General features: G+C 45.4%; 2 protein-coding genes across 2 annotated transcripts; both read right to left on the reverse strand.

Annotated features, from left to right (window-relative positions):
* Positions 1-1205: 1205 nt before the first annotated feature.
* On the reverse strand, positions 1206-4778 carry ostn (osteocrin; the record flags this gene model as incomplete). Its single annotated transcript, XM_080731150.1, has 3 exons — positions 1206-1290; positions 3106-3317; positions 4767-4778. The coding sequence occupies 3 exons, from the start codon at positions 4776-4778 to the stop codon at positions 1206-1208; spliced, it is 309 nt and encodes a 102-aa protein (XP_080587276.1).
* Positions 4779-9508: 4730 nt separating this feature from the next.
* Positions 9509-11161, reverse strand: LOC308289463 (uncharacterized protein; the record flags this gene model as incomplete). Its single annotated transcript, XM_080731151.1, has 1 exon — positions 9509-11161. One exon carries the CDS (start codon positions 11159-11161, stop codon positions 9509-9511), a length of 1653 nt encoding a protein of 550 aa, XP_080587277.1.
* Positions 11162-23358: the final 12197 nt, after the last annotated feature.

Below are 23358 nucleotides of genomic sequence, written 5' to 3' on the forward strand. Positions count from 1 at the left end.
CCTTCGGTCGCAATAATTGTTTGCACTTGACTGGGTTTTAGAATAGTATTATTGTTTTTGTACTTGATTGGGTTTTAGACTAGTATTAATGTTTACTGTAATTGACTGGGTGTTAGATTTGATTATTGTAAAATAGAAAAGCCTCCTGTGGACAGGTGATGAGAATTAGCACTTATGCTATAATCACTTATATCAATGCATCTGGTTCGTCCAATGTGATTGTGATGTCCATGTCAAATAAAACATAACATAACATAACATAACATAACATAACATAACATAACATAACATAACATAGAAGGTTTCTGCACATTTCTAAAGTGACTTTTTAATACCTCTAAAATAATAAAAATATAATATAAATTAAACATTGGGCAAATTGTCAAATATTAGACATTGTGAAAATAGCAGATCTACATGCTCGCAACGCATGTAGATAAATAGCACCACTCACTTGACACTGGGTGGGATTCTTTCTTATACATGAACCATTTGAACCCTAGCATCCCAGCGCCTATTACGGGGGGAATAGCAGATCTACAAACTCATAATGTGTCGCAGCTCGACAGGTTATGAGCTCGTAGATCGCTTATTTTATTTTAAGAGGTTTGGTAGAGGGGAAAAAAGAGTAGGCTACACCAAGTACAGAGCAAAGTTTACTAAGTATCGATGGTTTAAGTGGTTCAATGTATAATAAAAACACATTGACATGAATCCAACCTATCGATTGAAAATATTACAAAGAAAGAATAAACATAAATTTACACTACATTGATGATAGTGCTGTCAACAAAGTCTGCGACCATCAGGACGCAAGTTACTATGAAAACCTCCACCGGCTGTCAGTCAGTCCCTGCTCAGTCAGTCCCTCTGTCTGTCCATCACGTCACGCCACACTTTTGTCCCTACTCTTATCTCCGTCACCGTTGGCCCTATCCATGCCAAACTTTGCACACACACTCCTTGGCTGGCAAACCACAACCTCCACCCCTGATTTCTCACATGCCCCTCTTCTTCTAGCGCCACCATGAGGTTGCTAAGGCCAATTTGTGTTTAAGTGGAGGGTCCCTCATGCTACATCTCTCTCTCATCAGCTAAGGCGGTTCTTTATCGGCCTGATCCACTGTCTAGTGTCTGAGGTCCCGTAGTACTCTACCTGTCCAGTGGAGGGCAGCGGAGAGCCAGTTAACCGAGGGGGGCGTGGCCTATCCTCGGCTGTTGGGTAGACGACTGATGCCGATCCTGTCGATGGGAACGTTGACCCGCCGTCTGGGCGACTCCAGCACTTTCCTGAAAAACAGGTGGGATTCCATTTCAACCTGGCCTGACACTCAGCCTGAAGGTTCATTTAATAACCCATTCAGAACGGGCACACATTATTGTGTATCATTATTTTATGCTTTAACTATTGAAAAATAGCAGATACAGAAGCTCACAGCGCGGCTGTGAGCTTGTAGATCTGCTATTTTTGAAAAATCTTGAAAATTAGAATTTTGACACGATTCTATAAGTGTCTTTTGAATCCTTCTAAGATTTTTTGAAAAACCCTATGTTTCTATGTCAGCAATCTGGCCAGCCATCGTCAAAGAAAAGGTCATTTTCACTTAACTGGAGCTCAGTTAGTCTGTTCTTGAGAGACTACTATGTCAGTGGTTCTCAAACCTTTTCATGTGAAGGACCCCCAAAATGATATGTATTTAGCCACGGACCCCCCATCTCAAGATTTGCACACATTTTCACGACTTTTTCAAAAATAGCAGATCTACAAGCTCACAGCGCGGCACTCGGTGCCGCGCTGTGAGCTTGTATATCTGCTATTTTTCACTGGTTAAAGCATTCAATAATTCTAGGCCTAAATTTCACTCCATTATTCAGTCTGAAAGCCCTTCCTACTACAGCCGTTTCTGGGATGGGGGGCGGTGCCAAAGTGGCAGTCTTCTGCGATTGGTTTACCGCCTGACCAATCACAACAGTAGCAAAGCTATGTGACTGGCTAGCCTATTGCTTGCTACTTGCTAACCAAAGAAACTGGCAGAATAGGAGCGCTACGAACTAATAATCAAACACAGTAAAACATGTCTGCTGCTGATGTTTCATAGCGAGATCGATCTGTCGAGATCTGTCATGTTGGCAGGGGCAGGACGTCACGTGCCTCCGAATGATCTGTTTCCCAATGGTGGGTTACAGGGCCCACCAAGGGTACAGTTGGTGGCTCTGGGGACCAAATGGACTGTTTGGTTCCATTTACTGTACATGTCAGGATGTGCTTTGGGCTGTCACGATTATGACATTTTACATGATTGATTGTCACTCAAATAATTTGCGATTAACGATTTAATTGTGTTTTTGACAATTACATTCCTGTTTGGCTTGTAGGCTTTGAGGTTGCACATGGCAGATATGACACATAACCTAAATATACTAAGGAATTACTTACATATTTGACAACTTTACACTTGGAAAAAGAACATTTATAGTGGAAATAACCGATCTACAAGCTCACGCCGCCTCTTCTTTCTCCTTTCTGGAAACAATCAAAATGGTGGAGCTTGCACAAAAGCTAATTTCACCCACAGACGTGACAATAAAGATGACTGTGAATAAACCCCGACATTGAGAACCAGCCAGTGTTGATTTCGTCGACTAAAACTATGACGAAAAATGTTTGTCGACTGAAAAACTAAGACTAAATAAATTGACAATTTCGTCAACAAAATAAAAACTAGACTAAAACGTTAGGGAGAAGAGAGTCATTTTATGTTTGGTTACTCTCAGGTATACGTTGCGTGCTGAAAATAGCCGATCTACAAGCTCACAACGCGTCGCGCTGCGACGCGTTGTGAGCTTGTAGATCCTACGCGTTGTGAGCTTGTAGATCTGCTATTTTCAGCACGCAACCAAGTGTAAAATCAGTCATTACGATCCCATCAAGGCCTGCCAAAATACATTTTAGTCGACTAAATCAACTGTAGATTTAGTTGCCTAAAACCTTATGATATTTAGTCGACTAAAATTAGACTAAAACTAAAACTTTTTAGATGATTACTAGACTAGGACTAAAACTGCTGTCAAGAACAACATTGGAACCAGCGGCCCGTCCGTTACCTCTGTTTTGTCCCCTGTTTGGTCTCCATGGAGCTGATTGACAGGCGGTCTAGCGGCGTGTTGTTGCCGGGGAAACTCCTCTTCCTCTTCGGCTCCATCACCTCGTTCTCCATCCGCACCATGTGGTCCAGTAGGAGGAGCTTAGAGGATAGCTCCTCCCCCGTCTTCTCTGCTGTGGGCCGGGGCTGCAGTGGCACGCCTCTGTCTATGTACTGGAATACAATACAATACAATATGTTACAATACAATACAATATGTTACAATACAATACAATACCTCTGTCTATGTGCTGGAATACAATACAATACAATATGTTACAATACAATACAATATATTACAATACAATACAATACCTCTGTCTATGTGCTGGAATACAATACAATACAATATGTTACAATACAATACAATATATTACAATACAATACAATACCTCTGTCTATGTGCTGGAATACAATACAATACAATATGTTACAATACAATACAATATATTACAATACAATACAATACCTCTGTCTATGTACTGGAATAAAATACAATACAATATGTTACAATACAATACAATATATTACCAGTAAGACTCCCTAATCGGGAGATAAGCGACCGTAGGTGGCTTATCTCCACAAATAGGGCAAAAATTTGTTTTTCCAAAATCTTCCTGATCCATGTTGATGACATGAGTGTAGACATGCTGTGTAGTGATATTCGTGATTTTAGGGCAAAAACTGTAGGAGCAGTGTCCAAAAATGTGTTTTAAAAATCGGCCTGAAGGTGGCGCTACAATAGGGCCATGTGAGAAATGAGGGGTGGGGTCTCCGCGTTGCCTTGGCGGACGAATAGGTACCGGCCCCGGCTCTCCCGGACGCTCCTAGCCCGAGTTACGGCATTTTATGTGCGCTGCAGTGGCAGGGGGTCCTCCACTGGGGGCGCCACCACTTTTGCATCCGTTCTGGAGCACCAGGAGTCGGTGGTCCCCGGGAATTCCCCGTGAGCAGCCCCGTTGGGGTGGTCATTTGGTCATTTTTGCACATTTGGTCATTTTTTACATCTGGGGGTCCCCCAGGGACCTGGGGGGGGGGGTCCCTGGGGCTCCGGGGGTCCTTGGAGGTTGTAGTTTGGCAGGCAAGGAGTGTGTGTGTAAAATCTGGCATGGATCGGGTCAACGGGTGCGGAGATATAAGCAGGGAAAAAGTGTGACGTGTGCCGTGTGAGCACATTTGGTCATTTTTTACATCTGGGGGTCCCCCAGGGACCTGGGGGTCCCTGGGGCTCCGGGGGTCCTTGGAGGTTGTAGTTTGGCAGTCAAGGAGTGTGTGTGCAAAATTTGGCATGGATGGGGGCACCGGTTGTGGAGATATGAGCAGGGCAAAGGACTGACAGACTCACTGACTCACCCACGGACAGCCGGTGGAGGTTTCTACAGTAAGTAGCTCCCTACGGTCGCAACAATACAATACAATACCTCTGTCTATGTGCTGGAATACAATACAATACAATATGTTACAATACAATACTACAATATATTACAATACAATACTTTACAATATGTTTAATATGTGTCTATATACTGGAATACAACGTTCTAATCCATGATGAATGGTGAAGACAGAGCTTCACTTCTTGAGCACGTAATGTAAGGATACGAGAAAATAAAAGTGTAGTACCAAGGCCAGCATCACGTCATTTCTTTTTTTATTTCTATAATTTTTATCCCACGATTTTGCAACCCATTTTCACCCAGTGTCAATTGCCTATGTAATCCTGTGCTCTGCTCTCCCTCTGCCGCGCCTGGGGAGACAACGGACTGACCTCTAGTTTCCTTCAATGCATGAGTAGTCCAAGTTGTTTCTTTCCACCTGACAGGGGGGATTTCCCCGGGATGGACGTAGCGCGTGGAAGGAACACGTTATTCCAACCAGTTACTTTCCCCTCCATCAGGCGCCCCGGCTGGCCAGGGGGAGGCATTATAGAGACCAGGATTACTGCATGTTTTTGTGAGGGTATCAACCCTAGGAGACACGGGGAGAACATGCAAACTCTACACAGTAAGGCCCTATCGCCAACCCCACCTAGGGTGTGGGCGCTGATGACGCGGAGGGAGGAACACGCCCCCAGCACCCACAGCATCCCCCGGGTGGGAATCGAACCCAGGACCTTCTAGCCGTGAGGCAAAGTGCTAACCACTGCGCCACCGTGCCCCTAGCTTTATGTCATTGACCCTATTTCTGACTTGTTATTTGACATACCTATTTGTATGATTATCTATTTTGTTACTCCAATTCATGGAGGCTTGTTGGAGAAAAAAAATAAAATCACTCCTGTTTTACATCTTTAAACTTAAGGCTTCCTTCAATGCATGAGGAGTGAGCAAGCCGCTTCTTATCAACTGACAGGGGGAGTTTCCCCAGTAGGACATAACGCATGGAAAGAATACCAGGGGGGGCAGTATAGAGACCAGGATTACTGCATGTTTTTTGACACAGGGAGAACATGCAAACCCCACACAGAAAGGCCCTTTCACCAACCCCACATAGGGTATGGGCACTGATGACGTGGAGAGAACACGCCCACAGCGTCCCCCGGCGGGAATCGAACCCTCTAGCTGTGAGGCGACAGCTCTACTGACTGTGCCACCATACCCCCTAATGTCAGGTTTTAGGGTGTGGCTCTGGAGGAAACTAGAATCGATCTGGAGATATTTCGCTGGACCGATCAGTGCCAACAATCTTGTGCAAAGTGGCGGCTAGGTTAGAGCTCCTACATGATCCTCACATCTAGAGTTTGTAGCGGCCCTCACACCACCGATCCAACCACTGTTGAACCCCTCTGTCTGTGTCCCTTTTGTACCCATATCTGGAGATCTCTGAATCCATCTGTCTACAGTACCTCTGTCCCTTTTATGTCCATATATGGAGATCCCTGACGTCAAGTGTATGCCCATATATTGGCATGCTCATAACAAATATCTAAACGACTTGATGGCAGGCACGGGCACTCCACTACCTTGAGTCACTCCACTCCCTTGAGTCACTCCACTACCTTGAGTCCTTGCCGATGCATGCGCCAAGTTTGAAGTTGGTCAGTCCCATATGCACCATATGGGGCATATGGGACGGAACAGTGGTTCTGGACAACTGGATCTCCATATATGCCTGAACTATAGGCATACAGTACATATGCCCCATTCATGGGCATATCAGGTTTATCTATGGTTATATGTGAGTCATAGTGACATATGCCTATATATGGGTTATGGGCGTATCAGGTTTGTTTGTTTAAGTCAGAGTGACGTGGGCTGCCAGCCATTCCATTGGCCAACCTTAACATTATTATTATTTAAATTAGAGTGTGCAAGTACTGCGATCAGCTGGGCATGTACAGTATGTACAGTATGTATGTATGTCGGTGTCCTCTCTTGTTTAAGACCGTAGCCCAATCAGGGACCAGCATCTCTGGCAGTGTCATCATTAACAGCCAATGAGGGACTGGTATTCCTGGTGATGCCAGTGGTGAGCGCACCTCATGACGTCTCTACTTCAATCCCAAAGAGGATTTAGACTAGCAGTTGTATACCAGGTAGTCTCAGCATTTAGAACAGCAGTTGTACTAGACAGACATTAGTCATAATGTATTCTTCTTTTTTTTTGGAGGTGGTGATGCCAGTAGTTAGTGCACCTCATTCACTACCTCATGGCCTACTTGTGCGCAAGGCACAAGTTGGCATCTAGACAGAGTGCATTTCTAGTTGACCTTATTCTTTAACCAGAGCTCATGCTTGCTTTGCTTATTCTGATTCTGAACTTGTAAGTCTGTTGATAAGTGTCTGATAATTAGCTACGTATAAATGCAAAGTCAGTCTTTTGTTTGTTTCAGCACCACAGACAGCACCTTATTTTGTCCAGACAAAGGCCATCTGTGGTGGCTTATTTGTCCAATCAAATAACATTACTTTGCCTACAATAAATGTTGCCAGAACGTATAATAATAATATAAGATATAATACAACATTCAATGAAGGAAAGCACACATGAACATTTCCAACAACCCCTGTAACACCAACAATCAACAACAATGAATATATTAACTTAAATATAATATTTTGTCAAAAAATGAATCTATTAACTTAAATATTATGTTTGTTTGTTTTTTGTCAGAAGCTCATCTTTTTTTTCTGCCTTGCAGTCTGCAACACTGTTACTGTCAGTTAGAGTCTGCAACACTGTTACTGTCAGTTAGAGTCTGCAACACTGTTACAGTCAGTTAGAGGTCATTTATGTTTTCAAACCTCACTTCACTTTGCAATCTTAGAACCCGGATAAGACGTCACTGAGTTCCGTGTTCCAACTGCACTCCTGAATCTGGTAAATAACGGGTCCTCAAGAGATGCCACATCATTAGAGGGCCTCGCACCAGGCTAGATTGGTTTTCTTTTTTGTCTTTAAATTGGTAGACTGCGTTGGTAGACTACATTTGTGACCTCATGCGAAATGTACCTTTTGGGTACATGGGCACTTCGACTAGATGAGGGGTTCTCAATCTTTTTTCTAGCACAACCACATATTATGAGGGCTTCTTTTTTTGGCGACCCCAAAGCGTTTCTTGGTTAAAATATATATATTCATGGTTGCCAATGCGCGACCCCAGCGGCACCTTCCTGCGACCCCACTTTGGTTCAGGACCCATATTTTGAGAACCGCTGGTTTAGACAAATGAAGGAAGTTCTAAACAATCTAAACAACAAAAAAGAAAAGAAAAAAAGTTGAAAGAAGGGAGTTCAAGGCCTTGCTGCTGCGAGTAAACGTTGACACTTTTATCAAAAACCATCAATGCTCCCTTGTCACCAGTGGCTCAGATCAAAACCATCAATGCTCCCTTGTCACCAGTGGCTCAGATCAAAACCATCAATGCTCCCTTGTCACCAGTGGCTCAGATCAAAACCATCAATGCTCCCTTGTCACCAGTGGCTCAGATCAAAACCATCAATGCTCCCTTGTCACCAGGGGCTCAGATCAAAACCATCAATGCTCCCTTGTCGCCAGTGGCTCAGATCAAAACCATCAATGTTCCCTTGTCGCCAGTGGCTCAGATCAAAACCATCAATGCTCCCTTGTCGCCAGTGGCTCAGATCAAAACCATCAATGCTCCCTTGTCGCCAGTGGCTCAGATCAAAACCATCAATGCTTCCTTGTCACCAGGGGCTCAGATCAAAACCATCAATGCTCCCTTGTCGCCAGTGGCTCAGATCAAAACCATCAATGCTTCCTTGTCACCAGTGGCTCAGATCAAAACCATCAATGCTTCCTTGTCACCAGGGGCTCATATCGTCGAGAGAGACGAAAGAAGTCCATTTTGAAGCGGAGACGGGTATCAGCTAGCGGCAGGCCTCCTCAGGCCTCCTTGGATTACAAAGACATTTATACTGGAAGGGAAGCCAGGAGGGAAATGCTTGCATTCATATTTTTCCCGCTCATGTGATGAGAAACATCAATAGCGTCTGCTGCTCCACAATAATAGCGCATGCTTAATTCAGTGTGGGGTATAATACTTTTTTTGTTATCTTTTGTAATTTCTGTAGAATAATTCTCTGTTTATTAAAAGTGCATCGTAGTTTCAGATTCATCACGCCTGAAAAAGAAGACATGTTGGTTGCATGTCACATGGCAGAGAATGATCAGGACTTTTCACCGGCCGTGCATCGTCGACTTCCGCCTTCCTTACAAGTTCCTGTGAAAACCGTTGAAAAGGAAGGCTGGTCAGGGTGGTTGCTGCTCAATTCATCCACGTCATCCCTCTGAGGATGACATGAAAAAGAACTGCCTAGGACCTGAAGAGTACATGTCCACCGTCCGGGTCTGTCTCACACCATGGCCACACCGGCTGAGTGTTGGAAGCCTGGTAGCATCCATGAAGATCATCTGCATGCATCAACATTGGCAAGAACATCCCTGGCAGCGACACTCCAAGATGGAGATTGGCGTGTGGTTCAGGAGTACCGAGGAGTTAATTCATCAACTAACAGCTCCTCCCACCCATGCCTAGATCTCTGTTTAAACCAACCAATCACATGACAAGTCAACTGGACCATTATTTCAAATACTCTAGACACACCGCCAGTTGCTACTGGAGAAAGTAAAAAAGAGAAAACGCATCATGCGAGGAGGGCATGGAATAACCTATGAAGAAAAAAAAAACATAGTCTGAAAACAGCCTTGCTACTTTGTGTCCAAGTACAAAAGCTCTATCAGCAACATTACTCCAGAGCAGCGAGAATTCAGGCCTCAAAGTTGAGTGTCATATGTAATGACAGTCTTCTCCAAAGTAATTTTGCTAAAGGAAAAGGCAAGCCTCGTGGGAAGGCGTCCGTGTCCTAGGCCTCACGCCAGGGAAGGCCTCTGTGTCCTAAGCCTCAGGCCAGGGCTGGGAAGGCCACTGTGTCATTCATATTGGGCACCGACAATCCACTGGGCCTGTCGCTCCTTCCTCCACCACGGGGGGTCACGTACCTAGCAGAGTTACGGTCGCGATGCTCACGGTCCTCGCCTCGGCCACGGTCCTCGCCTCGCACGCGATCCTCGCCTCGCACGCGATCCTCGCCTCGCACGCGGTCCTCGCCGCGCACGCGGTCCTCGCCGCGCCCACGGTCCTCGCCGCGCCCACGGTCCCCCCTGCCGCCAGGGGGACCGCCGCGGCCGCGACCTGGACGACCTGAGTCGAAGTTGAACAGCAAGGACGTGAGGTTGTTGGCGGCTGGCTTCCGGAAGTGGACCTCGTCCTCTGCTTTAGGAGACTCCTCTGCTTCCTCACTCACTTCCGTCTTAGACTTATGTAGCACAAGTTTCTCACAGTCTGCTCCCTCAGTGACCTTGCGGGTGTTAGGGAACTTGTTGATGATCTTGGGAGCCTGCAGGGCCTTATATTCGTCCAGAGTCATCTCCTTGAGGCCCTCCTCCCTCTTCACTGCTACCTCCTTGTCCTTGTTGTTGGAGTCTGCGGGCAGACGCTCCTGGTCAACATGGTTCATGTCATGCTTGACGGTGACATTGGGACCACGTCTCTCACCTTTCAGGGATCTATCGTTGCCAGAGTGTCGGTCAAATTCCTGTCTACCCCGGTACTCGAAACCATCGCCGCGGCCCATGCCACCACGTCCTCTGCCCCCACGGCCGCCCCTGGCACCTCCACGTCCTCTCAACGGCCTTTCGCCAACAGGCTTCTCCACAGACAGTTCGCCTCCCTCTGATTTCTCAGCGCCTTCACCAGCAGGCATCTCTGATGCGACGCGTCGTGAGGGACTCCCGTCTGTAGCTTCTCCCCTCTGTCTGACCTGGGGGGGCCTGGCACCCTCACCTTCGGGCCTGCGTTCCATCCTGGGCCTGCGTTCCATCCTGGGCCTGCCACCCTCACCATCAGGCCTGGTGCCCAACCTGGGCCTGCCACCCTCACCATCAGGCCGGGGGCCCATCCTGGGCCTGCCACCCTCACCATCAGGCCTGGTGCCCAACCTGGGCCTGCCACCCTCACCATCAGGCCTGGTGCTCAACCTGGGCCTGCCACCCTCACCATCAGGCCGGGGACCCATCCTGGCCCTGCCACCCTCACCATCAGGCCGGGGGCCCATCCTGGCCCTGCCACCCTCACCATCAGGCCTGGGACCCATCCTGGGCCTGCCACCCTCACCATCAGGCCGGGGACCCATTCTCGGCCTGCCACCCTCACCCTCCAGCCTGCCGCCCATCTTGGTTCTGGCACCCTCAGGCCTGGGACCGATCCTTGGTCTGCCACCCTCGCCCTCGGGTCTGCGAGCCATCCTCGGTCGCTGGACGCCATCTTTCATGAGCGGCACTGGTGCCTGGGTCTCGTTCTTCTTGTCGGAAAGGGAGCTCTTTTTCCCGTCTTCCAGGGGTTCCTTCTTCTGGGCTGCCGTCCTGGCGGCGCCAGGAGCAGGGGCAGTCTTTGTCTGTGCCCGTTCCAACAGCTCAAACGGGTCCGACTCGTCATCCAACAAGTTTTGGAAGCGGTTGGTTATGGCACAGCCATATTCTTGCATTGGTTCGGCCATGATGGTTCCCCTTGAGCAGGATGTCCCTTTGATTCTTTAAATATGAACCCAGGCAGGCTCTGGAGATCTCTAGAGAAGCTGGTGGTACAAGAGGGTGGAATTGTCGCTAAAAGTAAAATACATTATACCTGTAGCACTCAATTAGGAATTCTGTATGGTCATCGCTCTAAACTGGATTAATCGCTCAGACACTAACTAGACTATTCCATATACTAAAAACATTACATTTCATAAAATATCATTGAACACTTCTTTTTAAAGGGCTTGGTTGTGATGACGAGATTGTGATGTCACTGCATGATGATGTCATTAGAATACACAATGACGTTACTTGAACCGAGCGGCCATTTTTGGCCATCATACATGACGTCACACATGAAGCCATGCTGTTATACAGTGGTGGACGAGGTGCTCAGTCACAGTAGGAACCACTCATCTCCATATTCTGTTCATATTCCTAAATGAACGCCTGACTTGATCATAACAGAAGCATCAAAAGTAGCAGATCTGCAAGCATGAAATGTGGTGCAAAGCGGTGCGTAAAGCGGTGCGCAAAGCGTGTGTAAAGCGGTGCGCAAAGCGGTGCGTAAAGCGGTGCGCAAAGCGGTGCGTAAAGCGGTGCGTAAAGCGGTGCGTAAAGCGGTGCGCAAAGCGGTGCGTAAAGCGGTGCGCAAAGCGGTGCGTAAAGCGGTGCGTAAAGCGGTGCCAAATTACTTTTTAGTATGTCTGAGCATCTTTGAATATGTAGATGTATAAATACGCTATATAAATCTGAGATATACATTTTTAATGCTAAATAGTATGTGAGATGAAAACTAAATTCAGGCAATATTGTAGTATTCAACAGTGGACACTACGTGGCTATAAATATTCCACAATGTAATGCAGAAGCTACCGGCTTCAAAATAACAAATTACGGTGGACTCGGAAGACTTCTCTAGGAATGGACTCACGCAAAGTGCAGAAAGAAACCAAAAGCTTGCATGACAGAAACACCAGAAGCTGCAGACAGAGCCTTCACTGGCAGACAAGCACACAAGCCATGTACTGTAGGCTACAAGGAAAAAACATCAGTGAAACATGACTTTCAGAATTTAACTTAAAACCTTTACTTTGGATCTATACTACTGTAGGCCCCCTCCTAGTTTTCCCTCTACAGTCTACACCAAGGGTCTTCAACAGGGGGTCCGGGACCGGCCCCTACAGAGTTATTACAGGGGGTCCTCCAAATCTTTGAGTGATATATATATTTTTTATATTAACCACTTGAACCCTGGCGAAAAAAAGAACCTCTGGGAACTCAGATTGCTTGAACCCTAGTGTCCATATTCTGAGAAATGTAGCCAAAAATAGAAAATCTACAAGCTCACAACGCCTTGCAGATCTTCTATTTTTGGCAAAGAGCTTTGGTGTATTTGGGGGAAAAGAGCAGACTAAGTACAGAGTGAAAGGTCAAGTTTATTAAGTATTGACGGTTCAAGTGGTTAAATATCTGAAAACACAAATTGACATGAATCCAAAATTCACTGATGATTGTGCTGTCAAACAATGAAATAATCTATATGAAATCTATGAGCAGGTTGTGGGGGTCCCTGCTGTATCTCTCTCTCAACTAAGGGGTCCTTGGCCTGAAAACGTTGATGACCCCTGGTCAACACTAAATATCGTTGCTGTCGGGCAGAAACCTCTTAAATCCATATTTTAACTTGTGTTTTTTTGTAAATGAATGCCCTCCCTACTTCATCATACTACAGATTCACACAGAAGCATCAAAAGTAGCAGATCTGCAAGCTCGAAACGCGGCCACGAAGCGACACGTTTTGAGCTTGTAGATCTGATTCCATCCAGAGCAGTCTACTGGCCAATGAGCAGTGTGTCGGCAACCAGCTAGATCAGTGGTTCTCAAACTTTCAAATGTCAAGGTCTCCCCTTAACTCTGACAGTGTGCAAATGAACCTGTTAGGGTTCATGTGGTTCCATTTGTACACTGTCAGAGTTACAGACTTGTATGGGTCAATTTAGACCCCCCCTAAAGGAACCCACAGAGTCCCTGGAATCCGCTTTGAGAGCCATTGAGCAAGATGAACTCCACTGCTGTGTTTGCTCCCAATGGGACAAACCCCTGGGCTGACCTCATTGACAGGACACAGGATAAACAAGTGGTATTGGACGTGAAGAAACTAAATTGAGCAGACAACGTCGAAACTTTAACATGATCAAATTGAAGCTGTTGAACGGTGTTATTACCAGCTTGCAAAGCTGGTCTACAGATCAGCCACCTCGCCTCCACAGTTTGCCAAAATCTCCTACGTCTGCAGCTTTGTGTGTCCCTATGTCCCTACAGTATGTCTGTAGTACAAAACTAACGTCACACAAGACTAACGTCCTAGAAAGTACGTAGAGACCGACATCTCCACAGCTGATTGATTGATTGATTGAAGAATTTATTAGAAGTTTATTACAGTTTCATGACAGTACAAATCACTGGTACAAGGTCAACTAAAAGGAGATCCTAGAAAGCCGAGGCTTATTTCCACAGGAACCACACTTTAAGTATCTCATATAACATTGAAAGACAGACGGATAGAACATAGTACTTTATCTAGGATAATATCAGTTTCAAAAGCATAACATCAAATACAAAGGCAGAAAAAAAGAAAAAGGGGGGGGGGGGGGGGGGAGCATGGGGGCTTAGTCTATTTACAAGTCACGGGTAGCAGCTGTCTGAAGGTAGATACCTTTATTATCCCAAGGATAATCTATCAAGGACATCTATCTATCTATCTATCTACAGTATCTATATATCTGAAGGTGACTTTTCATACCAATTTTGAAGGAGGCTAGGGATTTGCTCTCCTTTAAGGCTTGTGGAAGGGCGTTCCACATGTTGATGGTATAGCAGGAGAACGAGTTAGAGCCTTGTTTAGTGTTAAATCTACGTTGACGATGATTAGTGGAGCTGCCTCTGGTGTTGTGATTGTGAACATCCTTGACCTTTAAGAAGTAGTTTGCCAGGTACATGGGTATCTTGGAGGTGTAGTGAATCTTGTACACCAGGCCCATTGCAAGATGCTGTACTCTATCAGCTACTTTGAGCCACCCCACGCTTTCGTGGTGATGATCGGTAAGGTGGGTCTGATGTCATGGACAGAAAGGACCATACAAGGAGATATGCACGTGTGCGATTAGTTCTTTACCATATATGACAATGTTTTTGGTAAGACAAGAGTGAACGTATATATTATTAGATTTTGCCCCCCAATACCAATTTCCCCACACACAGAAACTCTATCTGCCTGTCCTCTTCCCTTTTATGCCCATATATGGAGATCCCTGATGTCATCAGGTATATGCCCATACATTGGAATGCCCATTTATGGGCATATTGGTTGGATCAGCGGTTCTGGACAACTGGATATCTGAACTACTTGATCGCGGGTATCACGCTCCCTCAAGTCCTTGCCGTCGTGTCTCTGAAGTCGGTCGGTCCCATAAATGTGCGTGCGTGTGTGTCCAGTGTGTGTGTGTGAGTGAGTGAGTGTGTGCGTGCATGCGTCCAGTGTGCGTGCGTGCGTGCGTGCGTGCGTGCGTGCGTGCGTGCGTGCGTGCGTGCGTGCGTGCGTGTGTGTGTGTGTGTGTGTGTACCTGTGGTATTCCCTGGGTGATGTGTAGACAGTGTGTATGTATTACCTGTGGTATTCCCTGGGTGATGGTGATGTGTAGACAGTGTGTATTACCTGTGGTATTCCCTGGGTGATGTGTAGACAGTGTGTACAGTATGTATTACCTGTGGTATTCCCTGGGTGATGGTGATGTGTAGACAGTGTGTGTGTATTACCTGTGGTATTCCCTGGGTGATGGTGATGTGTAGACAGTGTGTGTGTATTACCTGTGGTATTCCCTGGGTGATGGTGATGTGTAGACAGTGTGTGTGTATTGCCTGTGGTATTCCCTGGGTGATGGTGATATGCAGACAGTGTGTGTGTATTACCTGTGGTATTCCCTGGGTGATGGTGATATGCAGACAGTGTGTATGTATTACCTGTGGTATTCCCTGGGCGATGGTGATATGCAGACAGTATGTATTACCTGTGGTATTCCCTGGGTGATGGTGATGTGTAGACAGTGTGTGTGTATTACCTGTGGTATTCCCTGGGTGATGTGTAGACAGTGTGTACAGTATGTATTACCTGTGGTATTCCCTGGTTGATGTGCAGACAGTCCACTCTGCAGTCCAGTAGAGATACAGACAGGAAACAGGACAGCAGAACACAGCCCAGCATCTACAGAGAATATAGAATAATACGTTACATCAGGGGTCTTCAACGTTTTCAGGCCAAGGACCCCTTAGTTGAGAGAGAGAGATGAAGCAGGGACCCCCACAACCTGTTCATAGATTCCATATTGTTTCATTGTTTGAAGTCAGTGTATGTTGGATTCATGTCAGTTTGTGTTTTCAGATATTTAACCACTTGAACCGTCAATACTTATAAAACTTGACCTTTCACTCTGTACTTAGTCTGCTCTTTTTCCCCTCTACACCAAACTTCTTTGACGAAAATAGCCGATCTACAAGCTGTGAGGCGTTGTGAGCTTGTAGATCTGCTATTTAAGGCTACAGGTCTCAGCCAGGATATGGACACTAGGGTTCAAGTTGTCAATATAAAAAGGATTGGCAGATTTGGAGGACCCCCTGTAGTAACTCTGAGGACCCCCTAGGGGTCCCGGACTCCCTGTTGAAGACCCCTGCTAAACATTTTTTGTGTGTGTCGATATTTGCATATACTAGCTGCCGGTGTAGGGTCGGTCTGTCTGTCTGTCTGTCTGTCTTTCTCTCTCTGTCTGTCTGTCCCTATGGGGTTGTTAAGTCTGACATCATTTTGTAGGCAGAGGAGAACTTTTGGGCCCAAAAGGCCCCAGCGCCCGTGAATCTTTTTACTATTTTTACAATTTACACATTTTTCTTCTCTTTGTTGTTGAAAGGAAAGTGGTAGAATTATACTTTAGTCGTTATTTTTGTCTCGGATCTGTTGAAATAGCGAGGGACAGATATTGATAATAAATCTGCTTGGAGGTCTGACTAGAAAATGATGTCACGGCTTAAAAGCCCCATACCTATACTGTAGTTAGTTACTTTATTGACACAATTGTATACAAACTTGGGTCCAAACAACAGTCGAAAAACCATGGATAAAAATGTTGAAAGGAATACAACACCTTAATATACAATATACACAACACAAAATCCATTCACTCATTCAACAGGAGCTTTCTGTTGCTCCAAAATAATTGTCTGTCTGTCTGTCTGTCCATCCATCCATCTATCCATCCATCCATCCATCCATCCATCCATCCATCCATCCCCTGTCTATGTCTGTCTGTCTGCGTGCATGCGTGCGTGCACATCTGTCTGTGTGTGAGTGTGTACTGTGTGTGTGTGTGTGTGTGTGTGTGTGTGTGTGTGTGTGTGTGTGTGTGTGTGTGTGTGTGTGTGTGTTCTAGTGTGTTCTATGTGTGTGTGCGTGCGTGTGTGTGTGCGTGTGTGTGTGTGTGTGTGTGTGTGTGTGTGTGTGTGTGTGTGTTCTATCTGTGTGTTCTATGTGTGTGTGTGTGTGTGTGTGTGTGTGTGTGTGTGTGTGTGTGTGTGTGTGTGTGTGTGTGTGTGTGTGTGTGTGTGTGCGTGCGTGCGTGCGTGCGTGCGTGCGTGCGTGTCCGGCGGGTCCTGTTCAGGTTTCATTCATGCAGACTCTCCCCTTTGTTTACCTTTACCCACAATCCATCTGTGAAAACACAGCGATCGGAGCGCTGGGGCGACGCCCCGACAAACAGCGGGAACGCTGCGAGACGCACAGGAAGTTATAATATTATGACTGGACATCTGATGACCTGACACCGTCAATAATGGATTAATGGGAATGATATTAAACCATCTGGGCCTGAGCGCAGATCTGATTCAAGTGTCTTCTAAATCCTTCTAAGGTTTTTTGATAAACCTGTGTTTCTATGTCAGCAATCTGGCCAGCCATCGTCAAAGAAAAGGTCCTTTTCACTCAACTGGAGCTCAGTCTGTTCTTGAGAGACTACTATGTCAGTGGTTCTCAAACCTTTTCATGTGAAGGACCCCCAAACTGATATTTATTTGGCCACGGACCCGCATCTCAACATATTTAGTTCCACGGACCACCCAGAAGCAAAATTTGAGTTACAAACTTTCGCTTTAAAAATACATATATTCAAAGATTTGCACACATTTTCATGACTATAGATAACTAACTATGACTATAGATAATAGCAGATCTACAAGCTCGCAGCACGGCACTCGGTGCCACGCTGTGAGCTTGTATATCTGCTATGTTTTCAATAGTTAAAGCATTACATAATTGTAGGCCTAAAGTGGTTAATAAAAACAAGGAGTTATAATATTATGACTAGACATAGGGTACGAGGGAGTGGCCTCATCTGATGACCCGACGGAGTCCATAACAATGAATTGATGTGAACGATATGAACCAAAACAACCAGGTTTATTTGGTACCACACCTGACTTAGAAGGAGTGTTTTATAGCCACCACCGCTGGGACAGGCCCAAGGACAAGGCCTGTGAAATATACCTGACTAACATGTACCAAAGTAAGATAATAATAATAATAATAATAATAAAGCTTTATTTGTATAGCACCTTTCATGACATGAAATGCAGCTCAAAGTGCTTTACAGAGCAGAAAATGAAGCACAGTTACTTAACAGAAAAAATAAAATACACATGAATACAATAAAGCAGAACAATAAAAACATAAAACATTGAAGAACAATTTCAGAACAGTGTGGACGTCAATAGCATCAAAGAGATAAAAAAAATAATTCAGCTAAAAGCAAGAGTAAAGAAATAGGTCTTGAGCTGTGCTTTAAAGCTATCCACAGAGGCTGCCTGTCTTAGGTGTAGTGGGAGTTTATTCCAAACTGTCGGTCCGTAGAAGCAGAAAGCTGCTTCACCATATTTTTTATATTTCATTTTAGGCACATCGAGTAGGTCAGCACTAGAAGACCTGAGTGGGCGGTTTGGAACGTATCTATGCAGGCAGTCATAGAGGTACGAAGGTGCCAGACCATTTAGAGCTTTATAAACAAGTAAAATAATTTTAAAATCAATCCTAAAAACAACCGGGAGCCAGTGTAGCGACGCTAAGACTGGAGTAATATGTTCTCTCATCTTAGCTTTAGTTAAAACTCTGGCTGCCGCATTTTGAACAAGTTGCAAACTGTCAGTTGTTTTCTTTGGCAGACCAGAGAGAAGTGCGTTGCAGTAATCAAGCCGAGAGAAAACAAAAGCGTGGATCAGCGTTTTTGCATCGTCCAATGTTAGATAGGCTCTAATTCGCGCAATATTTCTAAGGTGAAAGAAGGCAATCTTGGTGACATGATTAATGTGTGTATTAAAATTCAATTCAGCGTCAATGATCACTCCCAGGTTCTTTACAGAAGTGTTACTTTCTTTAGACAGGTTACCAAGTCTACTTATTATTGATTCTCTCTGCGCAGTAGAACCAATTATGAGAACTTCTGTCTTGTCCTCATTTAGTTTGAGAAAGTTCTCACTCATCCAGCATTTTATGCTAGACACACACGTCAGCAATGGGTCTAGAGCACAGGGGTCGTCCGGAGCTACCGAAAGGTACAGCTGGGTGTCATCAGCATAGAAATGGAAATTCACACCGTGAGCGGAAATAAGTTCTCCCAGCGGCAGTATATAGAGGGAGAATAATAAAGGACCAAGAATTGAGCCCTGTGGAATACCAGAGCAGATGTTGTGTTTGTTTGACTCAAAGTCAGCTAGATTAACAAAGTAGCTTCTGCCTGTTAGGTAGGAGTAAAACCAGGACAAAGCTGTGCCTGACAGCCCTAGATGTGCCAGCTCACAAGCCACTTTGTACATTATTTGAAAAATATCAAAAATGTTTGCACATTTTGTGAATAATTTAGGTTTCCTTTCTGTGTGGAGTTTGCATGTTCTCCCCGTGTCCCCTATAGGGCAGGGGTTCCCAAACTTCTTTGGCTCGGGGCACCCCTATAAATATTATTTTCATCCAGGGCACCCCTATAAATATTATTTTCATCCGAGGCACCCCTACATTATATTCATAATGTCCACTCCCAGTCCCAACACCTTATAGTTACACTTATATTTATGCCATATTTCAGTGATTATGTTGTGAGGAAAACGTTGAGATAATAGCCATTTTGGTTAGAACTGACTGAAAATAACTTTGTACTTCAAGTTTAAAATGATACTAAATATTTTTTTAAGTGTCCAATTTAATTCCAAATATTACCAAATTATCTCGCAGCACCCGTGGACTGCCATCACGGCACCCCAGGGTGCCCCGTCACCCACTTTGAAAACTCCCGCCCTAGGGTAGGTAGATACCCTCACAATAAACATGCAGTAATCCTGGTCTCTATACTGCCTCCCCCTGGCCAGCCGTGGGCGCCTGATGGAGGGGAAAGGAACTGGTTGGAATAACGTGTTCCTTCCACGCACGCCGCTACGTCCACCCAGGGAAACTCCCCCCTGTCAGGTGAAAAGAAGTGACTTGGACTCCTCATGCACTGAAGGAAGCATGAGCTCAGTCCGTTGATCTCCCCAGGTTGGCAGAGGGAGTGTAGCGCCCAGGATTACATTAGATAATTGACACCGGGTGAAAAATGGGTTACAAAATCGTGGGATAAAAATGTAAGAAAAAAATTATAATAATTTAGATTATTTTTTTTACATAAATCTTCTCATCTGGGGGTCCCTTGCACAAAACATTGTCAGATGGGGGTCCGCGGCCAAATATATACGAATTCGGGGGTCCCCCTTGGCACAAAAATGTTTGAGAACACAGCTCTTACCATTCAGCTATTGCCGCCCCTAAATGTACTACAACCTACAGGGGCGTCACAAGGGGGGGAAAAGTGGGACTGAGTTACTAGGGCCCAAGGTGGAGGGGCCTTAATTATTTTATACTTTAGCTATAAGTTCGGCAGAAAATCACATGCCCTACCCTATTCCTTGAGCTTTTGGGCTTGTGGGTCCCCGGCTATATTGAAAAATATATTTTTTAAACGTCGTGAAAACTTGAGCAAATCTTTGAATATATGTATTTTTAGGCGAACATTTGTAACTCAAATTTTGCTTCTGGGGGGTCCCTGGAACTAAATATTTTGACATGGGGGTCCGTGGCCAAATACATATCATTTTGGGGGTCCTTCACATGAAAAAGTTTGAGCACCACTGACATAGAAACATACGTTTTTTCAAAAAACCTTAGAAAGATTTGAAATAATCTTTGAAAAATGCACACATTTTCACGATTTCACAAAAATAGCAGATATACAAGCTTGCAGCGCGGCACTCGGTGCCACGCTGTGAGCTTGTATATCTGCTATTTTTCAATAGTTGAAGTATACCCAGGGTCCAGAGTTTGGTGCGACACCCCTGACAACAACCTACTTCAGCCACTGAACCAGGAAAAAAGGGAAAAAAGGAAAAGAAATAAAAAACACAAGGAAGAAATAATATTACGGCCGTGGCGTCGGGACGCGCGACGTGAAGCTAACGGTGGCGTTACAAAGAACACATGCATGAGAGTGATGAGTCCAGCGTAGAGCTGTGTAACACGGACACACCTCTGCAGGGCCTGCCCTCTGCACAAACACATGACATCACTGCCTTATCCTACACAGGATAGTTCACATGAACCCAGGGGCGTCACACCGCATGCTGGGCCCTGGGTACAAGGATTCACTGCGGGCCCCCCATGAATGTTCGTCATATAGTGGGAGGAGGGGGTTTAACCCATTTACACTGGGAACGCATTATTTTGTGCTTTAACTATTGAAAAATAGCAGATATACAAGCTGCAAGCTTGTAGATTTTGAGTTACAAATTTTCACTTAAAAAATACATATAGGCCTATTCAAAGATTTGCACACATTTTCACGACTTTTCAAAAAATAGCAGATCTACAAGCCAACTCGAGCACCGAGTGCCACGCTGTGAGCTTGTAGATCTGCTATTTTTCAATAGCTAAATTATAAAATAACGAAGGCCCCTCCACCTTGGGCCCTAGTAACTCAGTCCCACTCAACCCCCCCCCCCCCCCCCCCCCCTTGTGACGCCCCTGTCTGTAAGCCCTATACGCAAAACAACTCCCAGCGGCAGACAAAACTTGGACGATGGAGATGGATCGGGCACGCTGTGCAAACCAGTGTCAAACCAACACACCACCAGACAGACAAGGTTCTGACTTGGTACCTGGAACTCTCTCAGAGTTATGGTGGTCCTTGGAATTAAAAGGTTAGAGAACCGCCGGTATTGCAATTGCATAGCAGACTTGAAGTCCCCCATAACAGTGTTTCTCAACCTTTTCAGGCCCCAACCCCCAAAATAATCATATTTTAACAGGGGACCCCCCCCCCCCCCCCCCCCCCACCCTGATGAGCACTAAGAGTTGAGGCATCACATTTTGTAGAACACGGTTCTATTGTGAAAATAGCCCGGGGGTCAGCAACCCACGGCTCTAGAGCCGCATGCGGCTCTTTAGCGCAACCCTATTGGCTCCCAGGAGGACAAACATGACACAAACATTCTTAACGTTTTCCAATGCTGTAAAAATTGTAGAATAAATATCACTGTCGGGCAGAAACCTTGTATCTCTAAGTTTCAAATTTGTATGTTTTTTTTCGCAAAGTAAAGCCATGCTTCATCATAAGACTGACTCACAAAAGTAGTGAAAACAGCAGATCTACAAGCACACAACGCCTCGCTGTGCAAGGCGTTGTGTGCTTGTAGATCGGCTTTTTTCACTAGTTTAGTTAATTTTGTAAAGGATAAATACAAAACAAAGTTTTGGACAAACAAGGTTTCCTCTCGACAACGACGATATATAAGTCTTTTATAATTTTTTGCGTCTCCAGACAGATTTGTTTTGGGTTTTTTTTGGTCCAATATGGCTCTTTCAACATTTTGGGTTGCCGACCCCTGAAATAGCCGATCTGCGAGGCGTTGTGAGCATGTAGATCTGCTATTTTCACAATTTCTTTCTCTAATATATGAGGCAGAAAAAAAACATCCATCAGGAGACCACAAGGGGAGGTCAATGTAAATTCCCAACAAAAATAGGTTTTCCTTTTTCTCCTTGGGGCCTAAGGAGATTTTTGCGTTCAGGCCTAAGGCTTAGGCCTGAACGCAAATCTGTCATTTTAGATTTGAACCACTTTAACCATTATGTTATGCTTTAACGATTAAAAAAATAGCAGATCTACAAGAGATCAGCCATTTAAAAAATAATTGCGACCGTAGGTCGCATTTACTATCAAACCCTGCACAAAGTGTAAGTCCGTCAGTCCGTCAGTCAGTCAGTCTGTCTGTCACACCTCACACGTCACACTCTTGCCCTGCTCATATCTCCGCAACCGTTGCCCCGATCCATGCCAAATTTTGCACACACGTTCCTTACCTGCCAAACTACAACCTCCAAGGACCCCCGGAGCTCCAGGGACCCCCAGGTCCCTGGGGGACCCCCAGATGTAAAAAATGACCAAATGTGCTAAACTGACCAAATGACCACCCCAACGGGGCTGCTCACGGGGAATTCCCGGGGACCACCCACTCCTGGTGCTCCAGAACGGATGCAAAAGTGGTGGCGCCCCCAGTGGAGGACCCCCTACACTGCAGCTCACATAAAATGCCGTAACTCCGGCTAGGAGCGACCGGGACAGCCGGGGCCGGTACCTATTCGTCCGCCTTGCCGGCGCGGAGACCCCACCCCTCATTTCTCACATGGCCCTCTTCTAGCGCCACCATGAGGCCGATTCTTGCAAAACACATTTTTGGACACTGCTCCTACAATTTTTGCCCTAAAATCACGCAAATCGGTACACAGTATGTCTACACTCATCCCATCAACATGAATCTCTCCCATATAGCGCCACCTCCAGGCCGATTTTTAAAAACACATTTTTGGACACTGCTCCTACAGATTTTGCCCTAAAATCACGAAAATCACTACACAGTATGTCTACACTCATGTCATCAACATGGATCAGGAAGATTTTGGCAAAACACATTTTTGCCCTATTTGTGGAGATAAGTGACCTACGGTCGCTTATCTCCCGATTAGGGAGTCTTACTGGTAATAAAATAAATAAATGTG

The sequence above is a fragment of the Nannobrachium achirus genome, assembly GCF_963921795.1.
Source record: "Nannobrachium achirus genome assembly, chromosome: 8".
In the NCBI taxonomy this organism is placed as follows: domain Eukaryota; kingdom Metazoa; phylum Chordata; class Actinopteri; order Myctophiformes; family Myctophidae; genus Nannobrachium; species Nannobrachium achirus.